Genomic DNA, 24420 nt, shown 5'->3' with positions numbered 1-24420 from the left:
GATGTGTTTTGCAAATTATAGTGGAACATAATGACATTCTTTAAGCTATGCGACAATTTGTAGTTTGAGTTATTCTCAATGGGTGTTAGTCAACCATATTTTGTCTCTATTGACATTGTTGTTTTAATTTTCCTCCTTATTCCTACTAATCAACTGAGAGATTATATTAATCTGAATTTTCCAAAATTTGTTATGGCCAAGGGGAAACTAGTATATATTAACAATTGCAATCCCTCAGTAAAGTGCATCCCATTCAAATAAATGAAAACTGTTTTATATATGTGTGGCTATAGTACGTACTATTTAATACTCATTTTTTAAGACATAAATTTAGATTATTTAAAATACATACATAGATTTTTGAAGATGTTGTAAAAGTGTTGCTAATTTTTACTTTTTCCAATATAAAGCAACATTAATTTTAAATGCAAATCTCCCACTATTATAGCTGCCACATCTAATAAAGATTAGTGGTGCAGTACTGCTTACATACCATCTATAATATCATATATATTATTGGTTTCTGTTCATTAAAAAAACCCAACAAAAACAGTTAAGTGATATCTCTCTTATCACATTTCCATATCCTTATGTATTGGTATATTGAGAATCACTTGTGTCATTACAAAGAGAAGTCCAGTCTGCTGACAGATACCAGTAATACAGTTCTTGTGTACTTTTCACAAATACATTGAAAGAAAAAAATTCCTAAACAAACTGAAATAGTTTCTTCTTGGTGATCAGCAGAACTCTCCAAAAGAAAAGGGTTTTTTTCTTCGCAAACATGAAGTCACCGAACGGCACTGTGCCTTACTAAATACGTTTCTTCTCTAGTGCATTACCTCTCCGTGCCACTAGACTGTGCTGTGCTTGTTCATATTTGTGCTCCCACTGCATTTGAATATCTGGCCTCAGTTGCTGTGCATGGTCTCGCCTTTCTTTCAGTTCATTCCAATTAAATACTAAATACAGTTCATTGTACAAATATTGTACAAAATCCCCCAAACAATGCACCCTGAAGTAAGCAATGCTTTTCATAGCCAGCTTGCCACTTCATTCATCTTCCAGACAGACAAATATGAAAAGAAACAATAGACCACCTGTTTCACTACTTAATCAGGACCATAAATATAACATTTACTTCATTTTTCCATCTTGTTTTGAGGAGCAAAACTGGTTCTGCACTGTTGAAGTGTGCAAGCAGCCAAAGAAAAATGTGGTAGCAGTGCAGTGTTAGGTTTTCCAAAAAGCACTCCTGTGTCAGGCTCTTCACCTAGTAAGATCAGGCATATTTTTCAAGACACAAAGAGAAGAAAACACACATGAATGTCTTGAAACAACATTTTAAAGTAAAAATATTGTCCTTAGTTTTGTTAAACTCAGTTTTATAGTTCATATATAGGAAATTCATTAAGATGTCATGCTCCAAAAAAGATTCTAATTTCCAATAAATCTTTTGGAAAATGTTTTGCTCGAGTTTTCGCTCTGCTAGCTAACAAACAGAAACATCTACAGTATCCAAATATTTTTCAAACAAGTATAAGCTTTTGACATGTAATGCACACTAAATAACCTAATCTTGCCAAATTATCAAATTGCACAAAACCTATAACACTTTACCTCCTGTTGCAGTGGGAATGGTAATTTAAGAGCTGCTTATTTATAAACAGCCTTGTCTTCACTTTTTACACTTGAAGTTTATTTTAGAAGAACCATAATTTCATCTGAGACCAACAACAACCTGCTCCAAAACATAGTATGTTACCCTCTTGACAGCTCATTATTTTGACAGTAGACTGAACTGCAATTTAACAACTTCTTCTTTGTGTTCTTTTGATCTAGCTTTTTTTCCCCCCTCATGAACACCTTCACTCAAAAAAACCCTCATAACACATACTGCTTGTAAGAGTAAAGACATTTTTAGTCTAAAGAATTGCTTCAGAGAGTGAAAAAACTAAATGCAATGGGAATGCATGTCTTGTTTGGAAATGTTACTTTGAAGGATAAAGTCACTTAGGGCTACTGTGAATTAATGAAGCAGAAATAAGACTCTTAGAAAGAATGATTTTGGTGCAAAAGGTGTTTGTCATGCTTAAGAAACTGAAGCGACCATGGATAACTAAAAGGAATCAGTTAATTGTGAGACACCTGAAGAACATCTATTAGCAGACAGAATGCTTTAAAGACTGACTTTATAATAATTGTCAAAATTACTCCTAGAATTATACTGCTTCTTTAGCCATGCTAAAATGTTTTATACCTGTGTAGTATACTCATGCCTAAATATAAATATATCCATTTTCTTAATCTTTACTTAAAGATTGATTTGGCCAGTATTTACCAGCAGCAATGTAGCAATCAGCACAATGATAACAATTAAGCAAAAGAATATATTAATAATTGGCAGAAGAACAATGTTTTTGAATATTTTATATGTCAGCATTAGCTGAGAAAACCAGTAGCTTGTTTACCAACACCTCTTCCCAGCAAATATGAATTTCCAGACAAGCCAACAGCTGTATTTGAGCCAAAGACTAGTAGGCAGTTCGGAATAGAAGGTGATTTTATTCAGTTTTCAGGGTAAAAAGATTTTTTTTTAACACGGCATGCTTCTTAAAACACTGATTCCCCGCAAGCCTTTACAGTCATTCATGTTTCTCATAATACCATCATTGGGTTTCAAAGGGACACAGGACACACACCCTCAATTCAGTTTCCCTTATTTATGTGAGTAGTCGCATCAAATCTAGCTGAACCACTCACATAAACAAGGCCTATGATAACAGGAAAATGCTTTCAAAATGAGTATGTCTGTCAAGCAAGCGTAATTACTTGAGGTTTACTCTTTAATGAGTATGTGGGTTTAAATGGCCATGATCCGTATCTGGATAAACATATGATTTTTTAAATTTATTGCATTTTTGTGCAGCAATAAAAGTGTTGATCTTCCTTAAAAATTGTGTGGATGCATTGTAATTGACAATTCATCGAAATAATTCATCATTAACAGCAAAACAACAACATTTATGTCAAACTAAATTAGCCTATATACTTGTAGCAGAGACAGAAACAGCTGTCTTTCTGTTTGCATAAATTTCCAGCAGAATGTGTCTGGCAAAGTTAAGCAAGAGCATTGCTGCTTTATAAAAAATAGTTCCAAGACAGCAAAAATCCAGAGGGCCAAATGTCTTATCAATAGGACCACTCAAGTAAGCAAGCATTGTTTAGTCAAACAAGGACCAGTCCATCACAGCTTTATTCCATTCTCAATCCCATGCATACATCAGTTTTTAATATGTTCATGAAAGCGATATTAGAAATTAGAAAACAGCACAATCCAAAAGGCACCCTCTGTCTGCCACCCCAATGACACTGTGTGATGTCTTATTCTCAAAGCTGCACTGCAGACTTCACCCAGACTACATACAGAATCGGAAGGAACAAAAACATTGAACTTGATAAACATGAAGCACAAAAAATAACATTTTGACATTTGTAGTTTGTCTATGAAAATCATTATGGAAAGCCTCAACTGTGCTAAATGCACAAAACTGTTAAAACTGCTCTTTAAAGATACTTGAGTTTAATTTAAAGTGTATCAGGTTTCTTAAAATTTACACTTTGGTTTGAAGCTGATTGAATAGGTTTATTACGAAGCTCAACAGTAAGTGATCTAGGGCAGTCTTCGAAATGTAAAACAACATGTAAGCACTAACACTACTACTAGCTCATGATTGTGTAGTAATGCTGAATGTTTCTATTGTTTTCTTTTTAATAATGTCCCTTTTGTTCTATGGAACTACAACTGGTTACTTATACAACTATTACATTTAGCCCAATTTATCATAAATACCGTTATAACACCTGTGATTTCCCTCATTAAGAGCTCAATAGATAGGGTCATGGGTTGGAAGGGCAGCATATGGACTACGAAAGGGCTAGTTAACCCATTATACTAGTGCACTAGTAAAGCTCATTTCTATTCATCTGATTAGTTCAATCAATATTTACTCCTGTGCACATCTTTTGTCTTCAGCTAAAAAGCATACATTCTTCAGTTTCATAGCACAGACTGTGATTTTTGAGAATTCATTGCACTGTTTAAGAGGAAAGAAGATGATTTCTTGGATGGCTTGGGAATCTTTCAGTCCTTTGATTTTGTTTTCCTGTATCATGTAACCAATACCTGTATTATGGCAGATCCTACTTCCTGTGACTGTTTAATAACACACAGTACTGTTAAAGGTATACCTCATCCATACCTATCTTAATAGGCACATCTGAATATCATGTATAGCAGCACCTATTTAAAAAGGAATTCTGACTTCCAGTTTACCCAGAACGTATGGGTTTTTTTTTTCCTCCTGGTATATTTTCCCCCAAAACACTGCAACAGTTTTAATCACAAAACGCAAATTAAGCAGTCTCTACCTGCAATCATGTCTTTCATCAAATGGGTAAACCAAGTTATTGTTTGTCACTGTATTTGTAAAAGGTCAATAGTCAACATCAGACACTTCCCGTATCACAGAAGAGAAATTGTTTCCAGCTAATGCACATGATATTTTCATAGTTTTTAAATTAACTGTCATATTACAGGTTGCCAGACTTCTATCAATCAAAAACAATTTCCTCATTAAAAACAAACAAACAAACAAAAAGCATCAAAGCTACCCCCACACATTTTCTGTGGTAAAAATTCTAATGACATTAAAACAGATAATGTTTCCTATTGATGAACTTTCATTATGTACTCCCTTTCCCTCCCATCCCCCACATAACAACAATTAAAGATAAATATAAGATGCAAATATGATGCAAAGTAGAAGTATTGCAGAGGTACCTGCAATAGGCCCTCAAGCTTTAGGTTTGATTTTTGTTTGTTCTAGAGAGCTGTCACTCTATATTAACTATACACATTTGCATTTGTTATTAAGTAACACAGTAACTGTTTATTACTGACTCCTGATTTTCTAAGCATTTACTACCATTTTTTAGCATCTGACCTGCAAAGGCGTAACACCAGAAACTTGTGCTCCATCACGTATCAAGCAGTCTTAATGATGTCAAAAAACATTATTCAGGTAAGTAGTAGCTTGATGCACCACGCTGCGGTGACAAACAAGGTTTGCTATGGTAGGATAGGGTCCTGTTTCTGTCAAAATCAGTATCGCTTTTCTCTTACCACCTTTGTTTTAAACAGTCAATGTGTTTGTCCACATATTTTAGGATATTAATAATACATATATCAAATTCAGTCATATTTATTTTTCCTGGAATAACTTGTGAAATAAGTTTCCTTTGCTTTAATGTGCTTATAAAAATTCCCTGCACTCATCTATTAAGGAGAACTTTCTCAGTTATCCAGCCTATTTGTATATGTTACTTAATAAGCCCTCTCGCCAATATTGCAGTAGGTTTTGTTTGATTCACACTTCCCTAATTGCTTACAAATATTACAGTGATGCTAAGAAAACAGAGTAACTATGTAACATGTATCATTGCTCAGTCTTGACACCAACAAGAGAAAACAGAGAAAAAACTTGCTCAAATACGTTGGCTTCAAGGGTTTGTGGAGTTTCTTTTCTTGAAAACATAAAGGACAAAGCTTTTTAGTAAGACTCCCAACAGAAAGCTTAAATATTACTTTTTCATTAAAAGGGGTTCTCTGTATGACTGCTTTAGTGTCACTTTCACAACTCAAGTAACTGTGATCGTACACTTGGGTTTTGTGTGTGTACAGGTACCCTGTGCCCAGAGTAAAATTACGTGATTTTACGTTCTTCTTTTGACACTTGGCATTTTTTTTTAATGTTTGCATATCAGCTGCATTATATACAGAATTCACTAATTTGTAACAGATTTAAACTTTACAGATCAGTCTAACAAAAATTATATTACAAGATAAAACCCCGTAAGTTTTATTTTCTTTTTCATTAAGCAGCACAATGATTTTTGTGCATTTTCAGTCCTCTTTTTCTAAAAAAATATAGTTAAGTACATCTTCAGTGTTTCCAAAACCCTTGCAGGATGTTGGCAGGAGTGGGACAGGTAGAAGGAAGACTGTGATGAACAGTCACTGTAAATGTAATTCTTTTGTACCTGTCTTTGCCTCTATAAAAAACAGGTATGAAAGTCATCAGCTTCCAGAACTTTCATTCCCTGTTCAAAGGAAAATATCTGAACCTACCATAACAATGCGAGCACCAAACCCACAAGTGTTCAGCCTCCTGTACTGGAATACTGTTCTGCTGTAAGTCAGCATGGCTATACATCCTCAAAGGGATTAAAACCACGATCTGAAGTACAGGAAATTATTATTTTGGACAGGACTTGACTAATGACTATAATGTAGCGGTACCACAGCTGAGGTGTGCCCCAAAGCCGGCTGGGCTTCCATAGGATAGGAGGACAGACAGCCCCTGTGGCTGCCCAGTGCTTTGGGATGCAGCAGGCTGATACTTTCAGAAGTTCTTGGCCCCCATCTCTAACATGGAGCAGGTAAGCAATCACAGCAGCCTCTGCATCCCAGGCACGTTAGGCTGAGCACATCAACTGCAGCTTGGAAGCAATGCAGCTCAGCTGGGAAAGTTTGGAGGAAGAGCTCACATGCGTAAGAGAGCGAGTGAGCACTTCTTCCTTCAAACCCAATGGTGACTATAACATAGTTGAAAAGTATATCTCCACAAGAGGCTTACAGCTGTCTAAAAGCATTAATTCATGGAAGCCCACAATCTGTTAATTGTGATATACATGCATTTCCTTTATTAGGAAAGTCACAAATGCAACGGACAGATGCTCTATTAGCATACAATGTTCTTGTTCATTTGAGGTGGTGTCAGACGCTGTCCTCATCTTGACATACACCTGATGCAAAGCATCGGTTCGGTAACCTCTTGCACACCAGTTTCGCGTAAGGATGAAAGTTGCCTGTTTGTTGTTTTTCCCCTCCCTCCATCCCAGCCCTTCTTCCTCCCACTGCCATAAATCCCCTACTGAGCGAGCCTAAATACGACGCAAAGATAAACTCGCATTCCAGGGGCAGCGCGCACCTCTCCGTGGACAGCAGCGCAGCTCAAGGGGCCGGCGGAGGCGGCTGCGGAGCACGGACACCCCCCACACGGGATGCCGCCAGGTGTGCGGAGAGATCCGTCTCCCCCCTCCTGCCCAGGGCCGCTCGGCAGCCCCGGACCATGTTTTAAGGCCAGGGGAGAGGGGCCTTTCACCGGGCACTCGCCGAGGGGGGCTCCTGCGCGCCGCGGCAGCGCCGGCCGCCCCGGAGCGGGGGGCGAAGCGGGGGCGGCCGCCGCTCGGGTGGGCAAACCGCCGGGAACACGGGGCGCGGGGCTCCTGCAGAAGGGGCACAGACGGACCTGGTTCTAAAACACCCCCTCGGAGCCACTGATCGGCTCTGCTCGCATTGGAGGTGCTCCGGATGGGGTAGGGGCCAAAAGAAAAAAAAAAGGGGGGGGGGGGGGGGGGAGCAAAAGCTGCAACAGAGGCCGCTTTACAGAATTTAGTTTTCTCCCGTTTCCTGTTGCTCTTATGAAAGACAAATACTGTTTAGCAAGTTATTGCCAGATGCCTCAAAGCGAACATGCTATCTTCTAAGGAAAGCCAGAAAAAAAAAAAAGTTTTTTTCGTTTCTCAGCGTAAATGGCAAAATTACAGTTTCTTTACAGAAAATTACACAAACGCGTGATTTCTTAGCGCTGCTAACGCACTGCTACAGGAGCCGATTACGCCACAAGAGGAAAACCCGGCTAAAAGTTGTTCAGCGTGTGCGTCCCCACCCGTTAAGGCAAACCGGAGACCCAGGCAAATTGCACGCGATGTCGCTGTCAACCCCAAGCATGTGCCGTTCCCGTAAGCCCTTCTCTCCCGCCCTGCACCCCTGGAAAGATCACTGATTGCTGCCCCTTTACCACGCCGTGGGGTGAGGCAAGCAACCGGGCCGAGAACCGGGCGATAAAGGGGAGCGTGGAAGACGGGGGCCGCATGCGCAACCCCCCGGGGCCGGCGGGTGTTGCTCTCGCCCCGGTGCTCGCCTGGCCCGGGGAAGGGGCCCGGCAGCGCCTGGCCCTGGGACACGGGTGACAAAAGCGTTCCTACGCCCCCGCACCCCTCCGCGGCCACCTCGGTGCCCGGCGTGCCCGCCCCAGAACGCGGCCCCTCTCCAGCCCCAGCCGTGCCCTCAGGACAAGCACCCACGCCGAGGGGTGTCCCGTTGGCGGGGATGCTCTGTGCTCTCCGTTGGGACCCTCGCCGGCTGGGGGCTGCAAGCCCTGGGGGAGGCTCCGGCCGCCCTCCAAGGGAGGGCTGCGCAGGGGGCACCGGCTCGGGGGGCTGCCGCAAAGCGCGGCGGTCCCGGCGGTCCCCGGCAGCGCGGTCCTGCCCGCCGCACTAGCGACCCCGGGGGAGAGGGGCCCCGCGGGCGACGTGCGGGTGGGTGAATGGGCGAAGGCAGGGAAGAAGTACTGAGAGTAACTTTTGGGGCGGGAAGGGGGAGGCCCCCCCCGCCGGCAGTGACCCGGGGCCAAGAGGCAGGCGGATTCTGCGGTGCGGGCCAAGCGCCGAGGGCGAGCGCGCCCCACGGACAGCCGCGGGTGGGGACTTCGCGACACGACCGCCAAGCACTTGCCCCTTCCCTCCCACCCCGCCCGCTGCGGCCCGGGGCGACGCCGGGCTTTCTCGCACAGGTACGTCGGGGGCGCCCCCCGCCTCCCGCGGCGGAGGGCGCTCGGGGCCGGCCACTGGTCCTCCGCGGGTGCGGGGCACACCCCGCGAGCAGCCACGGCGGCGGGCGGGCGCGACCCGCCAACTTTCTCCCGCCGACCCTCTCCCCCGGCACGAAGGCTCCTCCCGGCCCCTTCCCCGGCAGTTTGCCCAGAACAGAGCCGCCCCCCCCGGCCCGCTTACCTCGCATGGTGTTGGCTCCCCGCTCCGCGCAGTCATGAAGCTGGGAGCCCGGGAACAGCACCACAAAAATCCCGTCTCAGCACCCGCGGAGGCGGCAGCCGCCGCAGCTCTGCTCCGCCAGGAAAACCATACCTCCGGGGCGGCTCCGCGGGGCGCGGCTCCGCGGGCTGCCCGCCGCCGGGCGCGCTCCTCCCTGGCGGCCGCCCCGCGCCCGCCCGCCGCGGAGCCCCTGCGGGGGTCGCCTGGGCCGCGGAGCGGCGGCGGGTGGCTAGGGGCGAAGCAGGGGAGAGGGAAGGAAAGGAGTTACGTTAGAAAAAACAGGAAAAACACGCGGAGAACGAAGAGGGGGGGGGCTGCGTGGATGGCGGAGCATGTGCGCTTTCACATGACACCGGCGCCCCTCAGCAGCTCCCCGGTGCGGATTTCCACTGCGCAGCCACAAGGACGCGCGGAGCGGGAGTGAGACCCAGCGAGAAAGCGGCAAAGAGGCTTATAGCGGGGGGCGGGCGGTGCCGCCGGCACGGCCCCGCCCGCTGTCAGCGCCGCCGCCAATCGCCGACGGCCCGCCCGGCACCGCGGCCGCGGGCGGCACCGCGCCACCGCCACCGCCACCGCTACCGCTATCGCCCCGGTCCCGGCCTCGGCCCCGGCCCCGGCCGCGGCCGCGCAGGGGGCGTGCGGCTCCGCGGGGCTGCGCGCCGGCTGTTCCCGGCAACTTTTGCTGATCTTGGGAGCGCCTGGCTGCTGGCGGGTCTGTGCCTGTCGCCAGGGCTGGCCCTAGGGGTACAGAAATGAGTGTTGTCTGCAGAGCTCTGGAGCTTTGGAGGAAGGTAACCGGCGCAGAAAATCCCCTCGTGTGCCCGATTTTTTTTAATTTATTTTGTTTATTATTAGAGGGGAGGGGGTGTCTCCAGGGAGGAAGGTTAAAGCGCTCACCCGCTGTGATTGTCACCGGGGGGCTGCGTTTTTCGACAAGAATGGGAAAGTTTGGTGGTGAGTCATTTTCTCATTAAAGAGCGAATCTGGACTTCGAAAGCAGTTTGTTTTCCCTGTGTAAGACCAGCAGACGGTTCTGCAGAAACGGGTTTGTTCTGCCGGCAGCAGGATTTTTCCTGACTTGGAACTTCCCCTCTGAACTAACTGGTGTTTTGACGGGGGGGGGGGGGAGAAAAAAGAAGAAGAAAAAAAAAAGACTGCGGGACCTTCTTGGTGTTTTGATTTGGGCTTTGGGTTTGGGGTTTTTTTGGGGGTGGTTCTGGTGGGTTTTTTTCGCCCTGTATGGTAAATTATGGAACACAATCACACAGCATCTCAGTATGTCATCTTAGAAACAAGTCCCAGGTACCAAGGATCACAGTTCCTAACTCCAAGCCTAAAATGAAAAAGGAAACCCCTGATTTTTCTGAATTATAGTCATACAAAATTATTCACATAGACCTCATAAATCAAAATGGGATACATTTCGAAGAGAGATACTTTAAAGTTAAATATGGACCTGACACAGTAGATGTATTTTTTACTATGTGAATTAACAGATGAGGTTCTATTAGGTCTGTTATGCAAGAGATCATAGATACGATCTCTTTTGCTCTGAAAAAGTTAAGAATCAGCATAGACGGAGACAAAGTGAAGTTTCCACTCTTGGTGCAAACTGGCAAAGCTTTACTGCTGGGGAACAAGGTGACAGGTTTACAGGAAGCAGTTCTTTACTCTTTTTTCATATTCTGAGTCATGTTGTTCTTGTCTATGCCAATATGGTTATTACATTTAATTGTTGTAAAGCTGCATTTTAATACCAGTCAAAACTTTGATAGGCAAATAACAAGCTGTCTACTTGCTAAGCAGTGCAATCAGAATATCTTACACTATTGCACTAGGTACCAGTGCACCTTTATTTGGAAAGTATATAGTGCTTTTGACAGTGGAGAAGAAACTGAAATGGCACTGTTTTCTCTTAATTGACTTTGATTTTATTTACAGACTTTTGTTTTTAAATTTGTGTTTGTTTTTTTTTGTCTACGAGCTCCAAATAATTTGGTCCCTGATTTTTTTTAACCTGTTTTCAGAAGTCCTTGTAGACTTTTAGTTTATTCATCTATCTTGAACTGATACAGTTCTATGTATTGTGTATATGTACATATATACATACTACACACGCTAATATGTATAATGACGTCTGAACTAACTTCTTCACTAACCGGAGCAAGTTGTTAAATTTGCAGTTTTATTTTAATACTTAGGATGACATATTGTCTGCTAGGCACTACTAATGGTGGAAATGATATTTATAATAAACATACATGGACGTCTGTGGGCACCAGGCAATTTATGAATACTTTATTCCAAAATATATGGCTGCCTGAAACCATTAGATACTGAAGCAGGTAAACAACAGACAGGAAAGCCACATGATCTAAGGTCATACAGGAATTTATAGTATGTTTTAAAACTGAACACATATATTTAGTAGTTAAATAAACTGAGTGGTACAATTCATCCCACTACTCTTTTAAGATGGCAGTTATCCTAGATTTCAAAAAGTCTTTTATGGGATTTCTCATTTCAGATGAGTGCCAGAGGAAAACTTTATTAAAAGCTTGGCAAAAATAGTTAAAATGCAATAAATAAGTTGTTTTACTTCAAAATGTAAACAAACATTTTAGAGGAAAAAAATAATTTCTAATATATTTTCATGGCAAACTAAACAATGAGAAATTGTCTTTCAGAATACTGACTTTCATTAGCACCTTTTCCAAAGCTCTTCCGATGGCAAATCTTTGAAGACAATATTTAAGGCCACGCAGTTTTATCATTTTAATAATGTGCCATATATTCATTAGAGCTGTAGCAAGTTATGCCTAATTTAGTTGCTTCATTAAAAATAACTGAATAGAAAATAGTCAAAACAAGCTGTGTCTGCAAGGCCTCATGTCATTCTCTTGGATATCAATGGCTAATTTCTGCTGGCATGAAAGGAAGCCAGATGCATCCACTAGCCAAATTTATTTCTTATATTCAATAGGAGCAAGACTGGTCACAGTTTTCTTCTCATCTGTCTCCAGCAGGTGTGGTCCCATTGCCAGACATGCCTAACTTTATGTAAGTCATGAGAAAGACTTACTAATTTTTCTATTTTATGACTTCTGCATGGAGTTATTGACAGACTCAGGAACCTGAACTTCTTTCATAGATTCTGCACTTTAGATTAATTTTCTAAATTCTTTCCTATTTCTTTATGCCTGCAATCTGAAATCATGCACAAACACTATACTGTGTTTATCTCCTATAAAGCCTTGCAATCATCATGAAATTTCATACTGTTTCCACAGAATGTTACTGAACTCAAGAGCTGCATATTTTTTTCCAAACTAGTAAAATTGTTTTAAAATCCTGACAGCATCAGAAACAATATTTAGTAATTTAAAATCTTTAATTATGCCAGTTTAGTTTTAGAAGCTAAGAATGTAATGCATTATGCATGACAGGATAACCAGAAACTTGAAAAAATCAAAATGAAAAACTATATTTGATTATTTCCTCTGTCTTGTGAGATGAAAAGATAACCCTAGCCACAAAGACTGAATCTCAACTCCTGTAAATACTTCATGACATTTAAACCTGGTTTTTTTTCTACAATACTGCAAAATTATCATAAAATTCATGTCGTTTGTATAGTTAAAGGGTTTTTTTCCTACAAATGCATTGTTTTTATAAGTGTTACTGAAGCTTCATTTCATTCATATGTTCTTCTGTGCCCTCATGGCAGAAGTTGTATAGTGAGTTTCCCCTGCTTTAGGTACAGTGTCAGTCACTGGATCAGTGTATAAAATGTGCTCGCTGAAATATATCTGTGAACAAGGGTGGATACTAGGTGAGAATTCCCCCACGTTTACCTAAAGTGGCCAGTAACTGAAAAGACAGGCTGTAAGGATATAACTGCTGGTCAAAGCTGCATTAACCCTAAAACACCACGAACATTAGAATGATAGTTTGCATCTTAGAAATCCAGCAGGGAGAGAGCTAAGTTTGGTGGTAGTACCTATGGCCAAATAGCCTGGTGTTTGTTATGGAGGAACTGCAGCACATTTGAATGCTGATGAAGTCAGGAGGCAGCAGTGAAAGAGACTGTCTTCCAGCAGAAAAAAGCTGCCGAGAGTCAACGACCTTCTGACATCTGTGTCCACATTCTCCTTCCTTGGCAGGGCCAGGCATTCCTAAGTTGTTCTGAGGCAATCCAAGAGCAAGAATGGGCTTCAGTAAAGGAGGCAGAAAGATGAGAGTTGGAAGGGATACACGAGCTAAATAAAATGCCCTAGGAAAGAAGCAAGAGGCAGAAGACCTACCTCCAGGTCAGTGCTTTGAATCCTCCTGCTAGCAGTCTCTGAGGCACCAGGCGCTATAGGTCAGGAGCAAGATGATTCTTCAAATGTGTATCATTCTCAATCAGTAGTTTAAAAAGCGAGGATCTATTGCAACCAAAGATTTTCCACTTTAAATGGATGCTGACCTTCCAGCTAAACATTCTTTTTGCCTCATGGAAGCAGTCTGAATTTTTAAATTTTTAATGTCGTTTCACTGGAAAAAAGTAAAACTCAGAGTAGAGATATTTTATTTATCAGGAAATTAATTCATTTTATGGTGAAATCCCAGTTTTCCTATTCATAGTTTTGCAGCACAGCTTTACATTTTAAAATCAAAGAAAGTGAAAAAGTTTATTTTAAAATATTAATTGATTTTTTTCATTGTATGCAAAATAGATAGCTCTATTATTTCTGAGCCAATGTCTGTTTAGAAAATCACATTTTTTAGTTCAGTACATTTTGATGAACTAGCTGTTTACATAATTTTTTAAAACGAGTCCTTCACTATAAGAAGGATCAAAGAGTGCATACTTACTAGTATTTCTTTTCTGAAAAAGGTAAAATTAAGGGAAACAGTCACATTTCCTATTCATTTCAACACAGGTTATGATTGAAACTGGAATCCTGGATACAAAGAATGACAGGTGTATGAAACAGAAAAAATTTGAAAAATGTAGAGGGCTAACATCCTGGATTTGACAAGGATGAAACACACAGACAGGGAGTAATCTATAACCTTCTCTTGAGCATTCAATAATTCATTATTATGCTACAGTAAATTAGTACCTGCAAAACAACGATGAGCTTCAGATAAAAAGTTTGTTCAGACTCAGCATTTTAAAATGGCTGAATTCCATGGTTTTGAACTGAAAAAAGACATATTTCTGTCAAATTTTCACTGAATTCAGAAATGTTTAGGTTTCAATATTTTGCCCTTGTTGTGGCTTTTAAGGTATTTGTATTTGGGATTCTCTTTTAGACTAATCTCCCGTGCACACTGAGTCTACCTCTGCGCTCTCCAGCTTTAGCTGTAGCTCATAGCAACAGCTACAGTTAAGGATGCTTAAGGGCTTCTATTCTAAAGCAGCTTTTTAGTTTATTCTAACTTTTTACATTTGTTTTCTTTCTTTCTTTCTTTTCTTTCTTTCTTTCTTTTCTTTCTTTCTTTCTTCCTTTCTTCCTTTCTTCCTTTCTTTCTTTCTTCCTTTCTTTCTTTCTTCCTTTCTTACTTTCTTCCTTTCTTTACTTTCTTTACTTTCTTTACTTTCTTTACTTTCTTTACTTTCTTTTCTTTCTTTTCTTTCTTTTCTTTCTTTTCTTTCTTTTCTTTCTTTTCTTTCTTTCTTTCTTTCTCTCTGGAACAAAGGTATTTGTAGTATGACCTGATACAGAAAGAGTCTTTTTCTTCACAGAATACACATTACGACATGAAAATATTCCAGAGGATATAAGAAGTTACTATTTTCTTTTTTCCCCCTATGTTTGTAAAGCATTAATAAAAATTCAGCAAAAAAACCCTAGTGAACAGGTGCAACCTTTTCATATTGACTATACTGCAAATACTTAGGGAAGTGTATACAGTAAGTTACCTCTTGTTTTTCTGGTGAAAACTAAAATTGCTTTCAGAATAGTTACCTTTAAATTTGATATCCCAAAGTAGAGTTACTTTCAAGTAGTTGGGAAAAAAATGATGAAACACTGTCCAAACAGTAAGGCTAGGGATATTCAAAGTGCCCATTGTTGGCCTAGTTTTTGAAGCAGATGAGAACAGAATCATGCTTTTAAAAATACACATACTGAAATGCAGATTTTTTTAAATTTTTTAAATGTTAAAAGAGAATAAAAGAGCCTACAGATTGCTCTACCCCTATTTTTGGCATGATCCATTTACAGGGCAACGCAAAGCAAACAAGATAGTTATGTCGGATAACAAAAACAATCTCCAAAAGCAAAAGTGACTACCCATGCTCCCGTTCATTAAAAAAAAAGCTCTTTGTCATATAAAGCTATTAGTGCCACTTTAATTCATGCAGTTAATTTTTCCTTCCAGTTCACAGGGCAATCCCAAGAGGGGAAAAATGTCCTCAGCTCAACCCCTCATATGAGGCAGGCAGATTTAGCAAGTCTTGATCTGAGAAAGTACTAATGCAAATGCTTAAGATTAAACATGTGGTTATGTGCTTTTCTGAATTAGAATCTGTGTCAGAATAGTTATTTAGCTACAATTCTGATACTAAGAAAATCTTTCTGTGTTGGCTGACCTAATACAGAAAGTGGCATTGTTTTGAATATTCCTTTTATTTTATACATTTTGAATAATTACACAGGATATATAAACATTTGTGTGAGAGATGTAAATTAGCTAATAAACATTGCCAGCTTTCATTCCAAAATTGCTTTTGTCATACTTATTGTGAGAAGGTATGACTATGACTGAGTCCAGGAGACACCTTCTAGGTACGGTGATATAAAAATGTTGAACAACTTGTATTTGTGGATGACTGTGGAAAGAAGAGTTCTCATAAGATGTATTTGAAACTAACAAATGCTGGTGTAAAATCGAGGTCTTGCCGTATGCACCATCTCATGCTAACGTTGCTGTGTCTAACTCCAGCATACAAGCAGGCAACGTGTAAGTATTTCAGGTATTAAATATCTTGGTACTTGCAGCATAGCTGGCTAATGGGTGGGTTAAACACACAGCTTGAATACAAACAAGCAGGGCCAAGGGGCTAATACTCCTTTAAATCTCAGGTTTCCAGGATGGCCAGTTGCACCTGACAAACTGTGAATGTTCTCTGCTGGTGTCTTCAGCTTAAATCCTAAGAATAGGAAAATGTAAAAGCCCACTGGGACACAGTGTAGCATAAAGATGCCAGAGCTAGCTTTAAATGAATTATTTTGGGCACTGGCAACAGTCAAGCTGTGATAGCAGAGACCTAACTCTGCGTTAAGAAGTTTATTCTGCTGCATGGGCAAGTTTAGCAGCCTGTCCTGCACCCCATGCTGTTATTGTGAAATGGCTGCAACACAGTAATTTGCATAATACCTCTCGTGCAAAAATGCATCCTACCGAGCGCGGCATGTGGCAAAAAGCAGTTAGCTGGACTAGAGCTGCACTGTACTGTGATACACACAAATTATTATAACCATTTTTGCCTATTCATGGTACCACTTCACCATTATTCAGATCTTTCCCAGGTGAAATGTGACCGGTCTTGGGATGCATCCTCTCTTTTTCCAGGAAGAAAACGTTCACGTGACATGAAAGAAAGAAGGTACTTCTAAAGGAAGGCTACTCCACTATTTATAATGGGATATGTGTAAATGAAAAAGCAAGTCTCCAAACGCCTACATTTATCACAAGACTCTCAGATTAAATGAACAGCTTCCAAGACTGCTGCTGCTAAAAGGACACAACAAAAAAACGCAAGTGTCTCTCTTGCTTTGCATTTAATGCCAGTCACAAAGAGCAAGATCTGGGTCCTCCAGGCCTGTGGCAGGTTGCCACTGCGTTGCAGGGAGATAGCTTCTGTGTCAAAAGTCATTGACTTTCTTGGCAGGTGGGCAAGGGAAAACTCTCCAAAGAGGTATTAGGTCCAGTGATTAAGGAGTATGAAAACACAATAATAATAATTTCAAGTAACAGACAAAATGTAGAAACAGGAACATTTGGAAAAAGTTCATGAAAGAACAGCAGGGGAACAGACAGAACTTCATTTTCAATCCAGTGAAACAAATAAGGTAGTCTAAACCCCCTGTATTCACAAATTAGTGGTTATAACCCAAGATTAGAGACCTATACGGCAACAGAAAAGTACAAAGATAGCTGTCTTGTTACCACAACAAAATAAAATTAATGTAATGTTCATACTTATGTTATATTTCCAGAACTTGCTGATTTGTAAACACTGCCATTTTAGCTGCACAAAGTTAGAGAATTACCTTAAGTGGGACAGATTATCATACTACTTTTTGTTATGAATAATACTTAAGATTTTGTGTTAAAATTACTTATTTACAAGAACAACAGGATAGAGAGTAAGTGGGAAGATAAGTACTAATAGACACAGGAACACAGAAGAAAAAAGAAATAAAATTACGGAAGAGCCTCATAATCCCTTGAAACCCTGCTTGGTACTGCATTATATCCTGTTTTCTGTTACAAGTTTTTTCCTAACTCTGTCCAGCACACTGCAACTACTGTGATGAGACCAGAGAGGGGGAGTAGTGAGGGGTTAGAAGGCTACATAATGCTTCCTGTAAACCTTTTGCATTTTAGAAGAACTTGCAAATGTTACACGGGTACCTTCTACTCTGAGCAGTGACAGTACTGTGACCAGACTCAAAAAGCTTGGAACCCACTGAAATTGCAGGGTTTTTTTGTTGAAGGCTATTAGGTCTGAAGTTTGGAAAAGATCTTAAAACTCCCTTTTCAGCTCTTGGAGAAGTTTATAAGCTGTTGAGATTTTGATTTACTTGCATGTAAAGAGTACAGTGCTTACTATTGGAGAATAAATATTGCCTTAGACCATTATATATTACAACAAGATAATTTCTATACTCCTAAAGGCTTGATAGAAGGTGCAGTGCTAGGCTGATGTGACTTTGTATGTGTAAAATTAGTTTAAAAAAGCTTTGCAGGAGAAAAAAAAAGTTAGAAAAATCTGGTAGTATATTGTTAAGATAGATCAGGTAATTATTATACATTGTAGACATTTTTGGAACACCTTAGTGTTTCTTTTTGATTGGGAAGATAATAATAATAATAAAAGTTAATTATCAAGAAATAAAATAAAATAATGTCAAGCACTGTGAAACCACTTCAAAATGTCAGGGAAAAAAATAATTTTAAGGAGTCAAAGGAATAATGAAAACATTATTGAAATGACAATTGTGTCAAGTTGTTCGTTGCAAGCTATGGAAGCCATAATAGGCTTACTTTAATATTTTTCTTTTCATTTTAAAAATGAGAGATAAAAAGACCAAAATTACAGGTTTTTCCCCTGCTTTCTTTGTCTTATGAACTATGCCATTGAAACAGACATGTCATTTAAAGAAGCAGCCACTTTTTTCCATCCAAATATGCAATAATGGAACCGACACTAAACAAGCAAACAAATCAACCAACCAACCCCTCCTTTTTGCACTTCCCCCTGGCCAGCCACATTGCATGTGACACATTTGGAACAGCTTCTCCACTGAATCAAACTTTTCATTCCTAAATATACCTGTGCAGGAGGAAGCCAGAGGCCAGGTTTCAGTTTCAGCCTTAAACTTTGGTTTCAGAGCAAGACCTGAAGTCAACAGTCTCAACATTATTGATAAATGCTGTTTTGTCCATGGACATTGCAGCTTTGCTCCACTACATCTCTTCTCATTCTGCTAGGTCTTTCTGCAGCGTTTTAAAACTATTGATCATACCGTTGTCTCGCCTGCAAAGCTGCACATCTGTCAGTTGATGCCTAATTTACAAACTTACACTACACAAACATCAGTTTTGTCTCCCTTCAGCTTTGTACAGAATTTCTGTAAACCCACAGAGGGTGTGAGTGTTGGCAGCAGACAGAACGCTCAGCTCTACCTGTCCTACACTGCATTACAGCTGCCTCCCTGGCTGGGAAGGAGTGAGCTGGTCAAAACCAGCCAAAGCTCAGTCCTAACTGGATATAGCAAAATAAAATGATTACTTATGGGCCATCCTGCCACAGCATTCTGCAAGTGAACATTGGTTTGTGTGCCGTGTGTGGGTACTCCTGGATTCTTGCAGATCCTAAACTCAGACCATGTAGTATTGGTTAAAAAAGCTTTCAATCATGTCCTTTTGTCTAGGAAACTCCATCCAATATCGCCAGAAGAATGACTCCCCGTGACTGGACTACAGCACTGAGACAGAGCTGGATATGAGGCTGCTGCTGCTGAGGGAACTCTAGCTCAGAAAGCTGTGACATTTCCTCAGCTGCACAGCTACCACAAACATAGGAGACCTTCCACTATTGAGATATTATTCTGGTTCGAGGATGCCTTGCTTATCTTTATAGTTGGGTCCCAGGTACCTAGGAGACTGCTTAAAGCTCTGAAATGACATGTGCTTTGTTCTGGCACAACAGGACTTCCCATGATGAAGGTAAACATGTAGGAGATGAAGACTTCTTAGGGGCTGATCTGATACTTGAAATTCATTTCTATAGCAATGAAGACAATAAAATAAATTGTTTCCAGTGAAAAGTGCATTTTTTTAAGTCTGCATTTTCCATTTTGTAGTTTTCTGTAGCTATATTATTTTAACACCGCTTCTCTTTCCCCCCTTCCCATTTCTGTACAGTCAAAATATATTGTTTTGGTTACATATTTCCACCAGATACCTTGTTCTATATGATCTGAAAAACAGTTTTCTAAATAAATAGTAAATACTGTGATAGTGTGTATTTAAGAAGATGCAGTTTTCTGAACGCATACTGTAGAAATAAAATTTTTAGTTAGTATGCAGTGTTTGCAGACTCAGATTGTGATGTCACTGGGAAATACCTGCAAAGAGCAGTGGTTATTTGATAAGGTGGAATGAAAGGAAAACTATTAGTGTGATGTAGTCAAGCTCTATAGGCACTAGCAAAGCAGTCAGTTAGGTGCGTAGTAAATCTGTACGGGTACCCAGCAGAGAAAAACCATGAATTATCAATATGAGAGAAAAGTGTCATTTTTGTTACCTTATTGACATCGGAGCGCTTATGCAATTGTCACCCCAGATTTTCTTCTCATGACATTTTACATTAAGGTCCAGGCAAATAAGTATTTGTTGGTGAAACTGAGAAATAATCATTAAAATGTGGTGGCTTAGGAAGGGAAGTTCTACAGGACCTAAGCTGATCAGTGAAGAAAATGCAATGCCTAGCTGAAGGATTATTGTGTAAATTCTAGAAATAAGACTACTCTTTACCTTTGTACTTGCAACTTTTGAAAATATTGCTCAGGTAATTCTTCTGTAATTCTTCTGCACCACCCATGCATTACATTACTTTGTAAGTGTGATCGAAGGAAAAATGGTGAACAGAAAAAGTAAGGGGTTGGTGTACTTTATAAGGCTTCTTTTACATATGAAACCTGAATTTAAACAAGGCCAGGTACTGATTATATTGGACTGCTTATCCTACATTAAAAAAAAAAAAAAAAGAGAGAATGAATACTGAAAACCAAAATTTTTGTCAAACCAAGTATTTTTGGATATGCTATTTTTAGTTTTAAAATACAAAAATCAAGAAATAGAAAGATGGTCCTAAAGATCATCCTTCAGATATAAATAGATCCTAAAGCCATGTGATATGGCCTGAAACATTAACAAAAGCTATTAATCAACACAACATCACTAATGAAAAAATTTTACTGCATCAGTCCCATTTGACTAGTTGACAGCTAACAAAAATAAAGTGCAAGAAATCAAAATTGTTTACTTCAAAAATCAGGAACAAAGGAAGGGAAGCAGTATTCAGTAGATGTGATGAAAAAATCTGCATACAAACATATTTGTAAAGTACAAAGCAAGAAAGGATTGTTAGACTTACTTACAATGAACTCCATAGCATTTCCACAGGGACTTGTTTGAATTAAGGCATAATTTTTAGGCAAAACATCCAACACTAATTTGAAATTTGCCAGCAGTGAATAATTTACTGTGTCCTTTTCTAAAGCTGTCCTAACAGCTTTTACTCATCATGTTAAAAATTTAAGTTACTGTCTCCAAACTAAACCCACACTGTAACAACTTCTTGGGGCTTTGTCTTTAAAACTTACCGCTTTCAGTGGTGTCTTGCTTTCTTAGTGTGACTTGCTGAAAACCCTGTGCTACAGCACAGGGTGCAGACCACACAGCATGGAAATCAGTCCGGATGGTCCTCATTCGGAGAGATACAAGGTTTGTGCACGTAGTTTTATCCATGAGTCTGTGGAGCAAAGGAAGTGCAACAGCTCCAGCACTTGCTCAGTTGGCAGATACTGGTTGCAGCAGCTTTTTCAATTCATAGACTAGTCTTAGCGACTATAGCCCCAGCCAAGCACATGGAGCCAAGTTCTGTTCTTAGTTACACTGATGTAATTCTGAATAGATGCTGGCCTGTTTTATTCATTCATAGCTCATACTAGTGTTAATGTATTTGGGTATGAAAATAGCTCTTATTCAAGCAACCTCCCACTCGTGTAATATTATTGTTCCAACTGAAACTAATGAAAGGTTTGACTAACTGAAGACTTTAGAATTTTGTAAATAGTCAGTTAGTGCATAATTTGCTGCCAAATTCAAACTTGTTTGCCACTGAGGTAAACGCAGCGCTGCTGAATTTGTTGGAACTGCATCTTGTTTCAAACTGTCTCATAGTTTCATTTAAACCAAAAGAATCTGCATGCTTGAAAGAGGAATTTAGAATAATAAGTGTTTCAGCCAGGCTGTGTAGAGAGTGTTGGTCTGTATTTCCTTTCACCCTAGCATAAATTTGGGAGTCTCATATATATCTGATGCAAGACAGCTAAGAAACGTGCTGAGCTTTTTTCCTGTTTTTGCTTTCCATATCTGAAAATAAAAGTGTTAGCAGTGCTTTTGTAATCTCAATAAATAAATATGACCCTTTAAATGTATTCCAAAGTTTAAATATGTGCCTATAAAGTGCCAATTCTGTATATAAGCAGTATTTTTTTAAAAAAAAACCAAAACAACTGTATTAAAAAGTTACTGGTTTTTGCTTAATGGCCTGGGGTTAAGCCAAGGGCAGGTAACACTCTATTAAGCTGGCTGTTAACTTCATTAATGACTGATTTGCTCAGGATTATTGCTATTATAAAATAAATTCAGTGGTTTAGAACAGAAGTTATACAATTTTGGTTGCCTTGCCCCCCCCTTACATTACCTATGACATGATATGGGGCACTTTTAGGAGAACAGCTATTTTTCATTTAGCCTTTCTGTCCTTATCTTTATGCTGACTACCTAGGACATATATATTCTTTTTAGTAAAAATCTCAGTAAATTAACAGTGTATAATTCAGCTAAAATTCTAGACATTTAAATGAGGCAGAGAGGGCACGAAGAAAGGAAATGAGTATACTCCAGCTTCACGTATGGACAAAACTGATGCCAATTGAAATTCATCTTAAACCTACCCGGGTGTATTCTGCCTGTATCTGTTAGGAACTTTTCTCTCCATGCATTTCTTTCACCACTGTTACAAAAGAGAAATGCAGTCAAATGGAAAGTGGTGTAAACTTCATGAAAATAATTCATACTGGTTCTGTGTCACTGTATTTTACTGAAGCAATGCAAAGGATCGTAATACTAGCACAATGCTTAAAAAATAGCAGTAGATTTTTAAATAAAGAGCTCTGCATTCTGCTGGCAGCTGAGGAGTTCAAACAGAAAACATGCCAGCAGTATAGACCAATGCATTATCACCCCCTCCCTCTTGCTGCATAACTGTGCTTCATAATATGCCATAACATTGGCAAGCACAGCTCGGAGCTTTTTAAGAACACAAGGAAGCTCATGAATAATGGTTGAATCAGGAAAGTGATAATTAAATGAGACAACTGAATGCCAGTGGAGTCCCCAGTGGAAAATACTCTTCAGTGAAGATCATCACCACCTTTCATTTCCCTGGTTTCAGCAATACATTGCTAAAGATATCTTTCAAACCAACATTTTAAAGAAAATATTAAGAGTTCTCAAAACTCTATGTGTGGTATTTTCATATGTAAACCCTGCTTTAAAATGTAAGGTATTATTCGATGTGTTTCAAAGAGAAAAAAAAAAAAAAAAAAAAGGAAAAGCTTTCATTGTTGACTCTGTGAGATAAAATATTTTACAGTTTTACAGGACTAATTCACACCATAAGATTTGAATTAAAAAATACAAAACCCACTAGTGGCTAAATTGTAAGCATACTGGTTTAATGTTTGCTTTGCTTTTCTCCTTCTATAGGAGGTATAGTTACTTTCACTCCACCTCCAATTCCACCTACCCTGTGGCCTCAGAGCAAACATGATTACCTGGAGTGTCTACTCTTCAGCTGCCAGTTTTAATGAAGACAGCTCTAAGCTTTTTATACAACAAACATCTCTACTAACCTCCCTCCTGTCACAGCACATGGCCCTTCTGAACTTGTGATGCAAGGAGAGGTTGCAATGTTCTTCATTCAAACTGCAGTGGGAGCCAGAAGCTGCAAGCTGTGGATCCAACAATCACTTTTTGTTGTTTGTACTTCCCAGATAAAAAGTTTCTCCCACAGTACAGGAGTTAACCCCTCAGAAAGGAAATGAGAAATGAATCTCATTATGGAACAAAACCACTGCTTTCTATTAAAGCACTAAAAGTTGAAGTGACTCCAGCGACCAATGACACGACAGTGAAATGAAACTGTGACAGTAACACAACAGATTTTATGATCCCTAGTTATGTAACACTCATTCATTCATTGATTTTTATTTGACATAAAATCTTGTTTCTTTTTGATCACCTGACTCCTCATTCTTAAAACAAAAAGCCAAAAGTGACTCACATGGATCTCAATGTTGCTTTTCAAAAAAAACTCAGAATTTTGTTTTTTAATCAGTGTACTAACATATCTAACTTGACAGCTTTGTATGCAAGGTTGACAGCATATTTTTAACATTTGAAATGTGTGAATTAAAAGATCTGGGAAAAATTGATTTAGAATAGGTTGTTTATGTAAAACATCATACAGACTATTAGCATTTAGGAGATTTATGTGATTTTCAGAAAAAAAGTCTCTTCATTACTCTGAAAAATGTAAAGGAAGATATAGGAAACCTTATCCTAAAAAGAACAAAAGGTCAAAAGCTTTATCACACCTACATCACAAGGTTGCAGAAACAGATTTCTCTCATTTTTAGAGGGAGGTTGTAAAAGCCTATCAACATGGTTTACTCACAGACCACTGTAGTATTATTCATAAAGCCTTAATCCACTGCAACCAGGTTTCTATGCTGGGTACGTATAGAGGCATAAACTGCTCTTGAGCCACACAAGGAGAATGAATAATATGAATTTTCATATTATTTTCCAATGAAGTATTTTCACACCCATAGTTGCTCCCTCTCTTGCTTCTCTAGGTGGCTCAGATAACTTGGCCAATGTGGA

At 39.9% G+C, this 24420-nt stretch overlaps 1 protein-coding gene and 1 long non-coding RNA gene across 2 annotated transcripts in view; one reads left to right on the top strand and one right to left on the bottom strand.

Annotated features, from left to right (window-relative positions):
* Positions 1-9364, bottom strand: part of RORB (RAR related orphan receptor B) — a 145704-nt gene extending 136340 nt beyond the window's left edge. Inside the window, exon 1 of the mRNA XM_040580623.1 lies at positions 8920-9364. Coding sequence (XP_040436557.1) covers positions 8920-8926 — 7 coding nt within the window. The 5' untranslated portion in view covers positions 8927-9364. The remainder of the gene's footprint in view (positions 1-8919) is intronic.
* A 166-nt stretch (positions 9365-9530) lies between these two features.
* Positions 9531-23770, top strand: LOC121081632. The gene is made up of 2 exons (XR_005825742.1): positions 9531-9749; positions 16525-23770. It is a non-coding gene; the product is annotated as an uncharacterized LOC121081632 (long non-coding RNA).
* The last annotated feature ends 650 nt before the right edge of the window (positions 23771-24420 follow it).

This window comes from Falco naumanni, chromosome Z, assembly GCF_017639655.2.
Source record: "Falco naumanni isolate bFalNau1 chromosome Z, bFalNau1.pat, whole genome shotgun sequence".
In the NCBI taxonomy this organism is placed as follows: domain Eukaryota; kingdom Metazoa; phylum Chordata; class Aves; order Falconiformes; family Falconidae; genus Falco; species Falco naumanni.
Note: the sequence above shows the minus strand (reverse complement) of the source record. Positions and strands in the feature narration are given on the sequence as shown.